The 8,079-nt window shown below is 37.6% G+C and overlaps 1 protein-coding gene across 1 annotated transcript; it reads right to left on the reverse strand.

Moving 5' to 3' along the window:
• Positions 1 to 1,039: 1,039 nt before the first annotated feature.
• Positions 1,040 to 6,183, reverse strand: mthfs (5,10-methenyltetrahydrofolate synthetase (5-formyltetrahydrofolate cyclo-ligase)). The gene is made up of 4 exons (XM_085409522.1): positions 6,109 to 6,183; positions 5,705 to 5,816; positions 3,678 to 3,942; positions 1,040 to 1,795 (listed from the first exon to the last, which is right to left on the reverse strand). Exons 2-4 carry the CDS (start codon positions 5,813 to 5,815, stop codon positions 1,569 to 1,571), a joined length of 603 nt encoding a protein of 200 aa, XP_085265648.1. The 5' UTR covers position 5,816; positions 6,109 to 6,183; the 3' UTR covers positions 1,040 to 1,568.
• Positions 6,184 to 8,079: the final 1,896 nt, after the last annotated feature.

The raw sequence follows: 8,079 nt of genomic DNA on the forward strand, positions 1-8,079 counted from the left end.
GTGTTTACTATTAACAGGAAAGAAAATTCAAACCTAGCTCTGCGTGAAAAGCTGATTGCCCATCTTGTTATAACATAGATGAACTGTCTTTGGAAAATCGAGTCTCTAGCCACACACAGACCTGATTACTGCCACACCTGTTCTCAATCAAGAAATCATTCAAATAGGACCTGAATCACAACGTGGAGTAGACGCAGAAACAAGTTTGTTTTTTAAAAAGTTAGAGTGCATCCAGAACCAGGCTTTAAGACTCTGTACAGGTGCAACAAAATCAACCCCAACAGCTACACTTCAGATGGAAATGTGAGAAATGCCTCTTGATATCAGAAGAAAACCATTTTCATTAAATTACTGAGTGGATTTGCAAGGGCATGGACAGGAGAAAGAGGTGTATGGGCTCAAACTTCATAAAAACTCATAAATATTTTGTACTTGTACATCAGACTGCGTAGTTATGAACCGAGTTTTGCAACCTTGTAAACCAAAACATCTGAAAATGTTATGTTTGTGCATCTAGACTGTGCGTGTGCAAAAAAGATGTTAAGGTCTATTTACAAATACAAAGCAAAGAAATGTGGGCTCTATCTAATCCAGCGATTTAAGTTACATTTGCTAATGTTTTTGAAGCTTGTAAATAGGTAAGAATAGTTAATAAGTCTACAAAAATGTAAATACAATTCATACTTTCCTTTTTCTCAAGTAACTTGCATGTGCTCCCTCACTGCTAAAGCTTCCATCCAGTTAACAACAGTAGTTAGTGAGGAATAATATCATGGAGGACAATGACAAGTTATTTAGTTACATTAATTTCAATGACTTTTGTTAAGAAACACACAGTGTGATGATGCTTACATTAATTCATTCGACCTTTTTATGTTAAGAATTAGTTGAAACGATGTTTTGTGAACTTTTCCCTCAGAACTGCTGGCTGACACCCACTACTGTGGTTGTCTCAGTGAGCCTGTGTGGAGACAGTGACCAGATAACCAAGCTAATCACACATCATATAAAATACTGGTTGATAAGAAGGCAACATGAAAACATTTTCTAACATCTTTATTTGCTGCTGCTTTCAATTTATTATGATCTGGAAATTAATATTTAATTTTAGACAGTATTACATAAAATACCTTTTAAAAGCTTTTTATGACAAGATAAACAGCCTGGTGACTTCATTTGACAAAGTCGGTCCACTGTGAACTTCAGTTCAACCTGAATTGAAGATGAGCATTCCACATCTGATCACATTCTACAACATCTCGGAAAACTGGCTGGAAATTAAGTCCACTGGAGAGAGCTGCTGAATGAAGAACAAACTAACCAGACAATGCATCTCATAAATGACACATTACTTCTTGACTGTAGCCTTGAGCATATTACCTTAGCTTGTCTCATATCAGGACAACCACAGACTGAAGTGATAACATTGATAATAACGGCATTAATTACGACATCCTTCGAATTTCATCCACTCTAACAATTACAAAACCCTGGTGTTGAATGGAAAGGCCATGTTTAAAGGGTTAGTGGACTTCCTGAGTTCATAGACCAGCCCTAGTGACAACTAGCTATTTTTCATCCTCATACAGTACTTCATCTATGGGCACATCATGGTTATCAACAGGTACTTTTTCACAAAGCTGCTCTTTGAAGGCCAAGGCAATTGTGTAGGGCTTGCCTTTGGGGTGTTTTTTGCAACGCTCCAGGTAGTTATCATAGAAACCCTTCCCTCGTCCCAGTCGGTTCCTGGCGCGGTCAAAGCCCAGCCCTGGCATCAGAATCAGGTCCAGACCTCCTGGATTATGCAAGTAGACAGTATAATTACTGTTAAAGTTCTCATTGTGTCTGTACATATACATCCTAACTCATAAATTCCTGTTTAATCTGTATGTAGGAAGGAAAAACTGAAGTCTTTGTATGTTCCCCTGACAGATTTATGCCCAAGATAATAAAAGCTCTTGGTCCCCATTCAACATTTGCTAAATCGTCTGTCGGGAAACTTGGGGTAACCCTTGATTCCGGTCTCATGTTGGATGTTTATGTCAAGTCTCTGGTTCAGTTTTGCTTCTATCACGTAAGAAACACTGCCAAATCAAGTCCTGTTGTATCACACACTGAACTGTAGATTGGTATTGATGCATTCAGTTCATCACATCTGGATTACTGTAATTCATATTGATTTTTCTGAGAAAAAACTCCCTCTAGGTTGTTCAAAATGCTGCAGCAATGGACCCTGAACTCACATTTCATTCTAAGATTCTGGTTCTGACTTTTAGAGCTCTTCGTGGGCAAGCACCAGCTTACATTATTGTAATTCTACACTCTGTGTCCCTAGCAGGGCCCTGAGATCATGTAATCAGGGCCTACTTGTTACAAGGCTGAGAGCTAAGGTAGACAGAGCTTTTGCCACTGTGGCCCCCAGACTCTAGATTTCCCTTCCCCTAAGCTTGAGATCTGTCGATTCATTAGTCTCTTAAAAAAACAACCAAAAACTAATTTTTTGCGTTTGGTTAACTTTTTGAATCATTACTGAAGACAAATGTAGGCTTTCAGCACACATTGACCCAAACATTTTTTGTTTTAACAGACTTAGTAATTGTTGTTTTGGTTGTTTTTATTGTCTTCTTGTTTTAGTCCCTCTTTTTATTTTATATATTTTATTTTATTGCATCGTAGTTGTGCATCGAATTGCAAAGGGTTCAGTTGCTAAAGTAAATAGTGAAGGAGGTAAAGGACAACCTTTGAAGGCCAACGCCTCTAGGAACGGGGTAAGCAATTTAGTTTTTTTATATACATCAGTTGGTGCAACTTTTTTCCCTGTTTTCATCCTGTTTATGGCTGTTTCTGTTTCTTCCTTGCTAATCACTTGTTACAAGTGGTGCGCATCTCCCTTTTCTATAAAAGCAAAGAAATTATTTTGGTTTTGCCATTTCCATTTCCTGTTTCTATTTCAGTAATGTATAGTTTTGCATAGTACATTCTGCAGAATCAGAATACTTTATTAATCCCGAAGGAAATTAGGGTTACAGCAGGCAGCACGCTAATGGCGCATGCGCACTTACAAAGGAACCTTCTGACCAACTTTACACAAACATCACATTGGGGAGACTTGTCAGAAAGGTCGGCTGATAGGAAAAAACAACGAAAATACATAACATAAACATAAATGTCCTGATTTTTAAAAATCTGATATTAGATCTTAATATAATGTTCTGAAATGCCCTGCAAAATAAACTGCGTTACTCAAACCACGTATACTCTGTGGTTTAGAGCAGGATAAACACGTTAGCTTGCAATACTGTGGTGAATTCAAAGTAAAGCACTGTCTTGAACTGGTGTGCAGTGGCTGTGGTGTTCATGGTTCAAGGTTCTTTATTTGTCACATGCATAGTTATACAAGTATAACACACATTGAAATGTAACCTGACACGCTCCTCGACATGTGCAAATATAGTGGGGGGGGGGGGGGGGGGGGGGGGGGGGGTAGAGGAAGGACATTATATATATATATGGTATATGTATGGTCGGGGTTAGGTTACATCAAGTGTAACAGAGAATTTGATTTAAAAGTTGAATTTTAGACCACCCACATTCAGTGTAACAATTGGTTAGTATTAAGGTGTGTCTGCCCCTATTGCTCTTATTAATAAAAGTGTCTTGTGTGTGTGCATGCTAACCTGAAGCCAATGCTTCCTCTCTGCTGTTATCTTCCTTAGCAGGTTGTCGGATATTCCAGGAGGTCAGAGGCAGCGTCTCTATGTCCTGCAGACTGTTGACCTTCAACATGTCCATATGACTGCTAGTGCTCTCATATCTAGGAATGAAGCAGCTTTTACCACACTTAAACATGTCCTTGATGATTTCCTGAGTATTTAATTCATCCTTCATACTCAGAAACACAGCAATCCGCTGAGAGGACATGTACTTGGGGTGACTGAACAACTGAAAGAAAATGCAGATGAAGAGAAAATCAAGGTTCTGAATCCTTAATCTTCCATGAGTAAATTAATTTATTAATTTAATTGAAAATACCCTGTAAATCTGAATGCTCAAAAGAATTAAATAAATTAACTAATGTGAAATTATTTTTTAAAACTCAAAAAGCTCAAGTTTATCTAACATTTTCTTACATTTGAGTTAATTCAACGTATTATTTTTGACCAACTTAACTTGTTGGGCCACTCTTTGTGACTTGCAAATAAGGACTTGCTACTATCATTTATATCATTTAATTTTACTTATTTATTTCACTCCTATAGCAGTAATCTTTAGAAGGTTTTTGGGTCTAAGATACACTGCCAGTAAAAAGTTTAGACACTTTTTTCTTTAATTTTTAGGACTATTTACATTGTAGATTCTCACTAAAGTCATCAAAACAGTGAATGAACACATATGGAATTATGTAGTAAAAACAAAAGTGTGAACGCAGATAAATGGCCTACAGAGTTGCAGAATGGGATGAGTTTCACCTTGGGTGTGTTGTCCATTACTATGAGAAAAAATCAGTCCTTGTACAACCAAGAGCTTTGTTTACATTGGCAGCAATAAGTTGGACTTGTTCCAGTGGGTGTTGGACTCCGCCTAGGCTGCCCTTTGTCACTGATTCTGTTCATAATTTTTATAGACAGAATTTCTAGGTGTAGCCAAGCCAGGGCCAAGGCCAGGCTTCCGGGTATCTCCCATTGGGAGGAGGCCCCGGAGCAGACCTCCATGTCAGGTTCCACGTTTTAGCCATTTCTGGATAATGCAGCAGTTTTTCACACAGGTCCATGTAAGTTTGGATCCCCCCCCCCTTAATAATAAACACCTTTATTACAAACTGCATTTTGTGTTTGTTTGTTGCACAGTGTATTGCTAGATAAAGGTCCAGCTGCTGAATTTTCAGACAGAGAAAGGAGTGAAGGATGTAACGTAAAGACTGCTCAGTGACACTTGATAAACTACCAATTTATCAAGTGTACCAATTAAAATGACCTGGAAGGCCATAATTTTTAAACAGATACTCGATCCGTGTGTAGCGGCAGGTTAGCGGCTCACAGCCTGTCCACTAAGAAAATCGACTGTAGCTGACATTAGAAATGATTGTGAGCTGTTAGCATGTTCCCCACACTGAGCCACTAAAACAGATCTTTGTGTTACTCCACCTGCTAAATCTGATGACTGTTGTCATTTTCCTGTTTAGGTGTGGAAGCAAAGTCACCCCCAACTATTTTTTTCTATTCCCTTATTGCTTGTGTCATAAATAAACGTTTCAAAATAAGTACATTCATTAGCATTAGAATTTAGATTTACATAACAGTTCTATTTTCTTATAAACATTATTTTTGTTTTACAGTAATATATGAGAAGGTCTAGCTACCAGTGCGTGAAAGTAGTTGGTGGAAGTGTCCTTTTTAAACTTTCTTACTTTTGTACATTTCAGAGCTTGCACCTTTTCACTTTTACTTCAGTAAAGACGTTGAATAAGTACTTCAGCTTTTGCTGGAATCATTTTTTAACACTAGCATCTTTACTTCTACTTAAGTACAGCATGTCTGTGCTTTTGCCACATCTGTATACACATGTTTTTGCATATATGTAAAAATGGCAATCTTCTTTTTCGGCGAAGTCTTTATAATACTCGCAGAAATGTTAGAATCTGGGGATGCAACATCTGAGACACACAGACTGGTTTCCATGAACATTTCCATGAACATTTCCTTACCTTCTGTGAAACGACCAGAGACTGCCGTCGTTTCTCGTCGTCCGTCACTGTGGCAACCCGTCGCTTTACTTCTTTCCTCAGGGCTTGCTTTGCTGCTCGCAATGCGGCCATTCTAACATTTAATTAAGCCAAAGGAAAAGAGATGATTTACATTGCGTTACGTCTACTGGCAAAACCTTTGGTGCCGAGTTGTGTAACAGGCGGGATTTCGACATCTATTCTGCTTCATGCAACTGTCCCAACATTAAACACTAACAGGCTTATCAACACAAGACTGGCACTGTGACGAGTAAACGAAGTAAAATCAGGACGGCCCTGAACCGTAAAAGATCCGTAAACGTTACAGTAAAGCTGTGGTGGACACCACTACCGAACATGTTTCTTCGTTTGTATTTTAAACGTACTTCGTTTTTGCCACGTTGCTGCCCCCACGAGTGTTGGAATGTCATCGTCGCTGCGTTTTTTTATACTTACAGTTAAACAGTGACGACGTATAAGGGTGCGCGCGCATACTTCTGATGACGTAACTGTTAGGTATTTTAGTACCATGGTAGCATTTACTGGATATTGTTTTATAGTGACATTATGCAGGAAAACTCTGTCATTCAATAAGGCCCCTTTGTTTTAGTTATTTTTCTCTTTGACCCAAGAATTGATGTGTGAGAATCACAGGCTGGTACAAGGTTGAAATACCACAGAGATCACTCCCTCAGCTACATTAGTTTCTTAATCTTTTAGACGCCTGTTGAAGGCCAAATGGTTTGTTTCAGAATTCACTAATGTAAGAACTCTTTGTTTTGTGCCTTGAAAATATGTCGCTGAGATAATCACAATTGTAGCTGAACTAATAAACTACACAAAGGATGCTTCTTCACCCAAGGGCAGGAAGACGCTGCCTTATCTTGGTCTGTACTGGTTTAAACTGATAATCTGCTGTCTCATGAATTTTACCCTCTATATAAACTGTTGTACTTGTGAATAAAGTTGAGTCACTTTGGGAAGACAACCTGAAGCAGTCTCTGTTTTCTTGTTCTCCCAAGCTGCTCCCGAGCTGCTCGTACTAACACGCTGAATGGCATGCTTGAATATTACTTGAGAATATATTTGACTGTGTTACAGACTAAGGGACATTCTCTGCTGATAGGTGAAGGTACATTCTCTGCTGATAGACGTCCACGCCTCGGAGGAAGCCGATCCACGGAGTAGGCCCTGGAAACAGTTTCCTTCAGTAGCCACTATCGACTAGGGCCGTTTTTTTTTAATGAACTTTATTTAGAACAATAACAATGACAATCTCAAAGAGACAAGCCACAAATCAATCAGAACAGAATCACATCTCCTGTACACCACAATGAAATCGACAATAACTGAAAGTAAACATACATACATACACACACATATATATACATATATATGCATATACACATGCATACATACACATCCATATTCACACATCTACATAATAATAAAATAAAAAGACGAATAACCAATACAAACATAAATAACAATAAAAAAAGAATGAAAAACAAGGAACAGAAATAAAGACGACAAGGGGGATCATAAAATCTCTAAAAGTGAGGTTCCATAAACAAGACACATAACTTAAATAAGGGGCTAAGAAAAATCAAACTCTTCTAAAAATCTATGCAATTTGATTGCTTGGGGCTGACTAGGGCCGTTTGTTTGTTTGTTTGTTTTTTTTGTTTTTTTCCAAAATATTAAACTTTATTAAGAAACAGTATACAGAACATGTATACAATCAGAACAAAATTAACATATGCCAGGGGGTGTAATACAAAGAATTACAAACATTCAAATAATTTGTAATTACTACAAATAGTAATAGTTTTCATAGCCTTTTTGTTAAGTGATCCACTAATCAATTTTATGTAACATAAAACATCATTATAGTAATGTTTAAAATTAGGTTTTTTGTTACTGTATTTGCATTTGTGAAAATAAAATTTAGCTAAGATAACTAACAAGTTTATTATAAAGTAAACATCTTCTTTTTTTTGCCTTCGAAAGAAACAAAATACAACATTTTCCCGTTTCACAGTAAAGTCTTTATAGAGATGTCCAGCAATGAATCTACTGAAGTCTTTCCAAAATGTTCTAGCGTATGAACAGATCCAGAAGAGGTGCTGCAGTCTCAGGATGGCTTCCACAAAATCCACAGCTCACATTTATGTCCCTTTTGAACTTCGTCATGTAATGATTAGCAGGATAAAATTCATGCAGTATTTTAAATGAGACTTCCTTCACTTTATTCGTTACCAGATACTTGTTAGGAATTGTCCATACTCTTTTCCAGTTAATGTCACTGACAAAGAAATTCCAGTAAGAGACCACATGTGGGATAGTTAGAGATTCTG

The sequence above is a fragment of the Rhamphochromis longiceps genome, linkage group LG1 (assembly GCF_057381845.1).
Source record: "Rhamphochromis longiceps isolate RC_006_pf linkage group LG1, R_longiceps_female_GT1.1, whole genome shotgun sequence".
NCBI lineage: Eukaryota > Metazoa > Chordata > Actinopteri > Cichliformes > Cichlidae > Rhamphochromis > Rhamphochromis longiceps.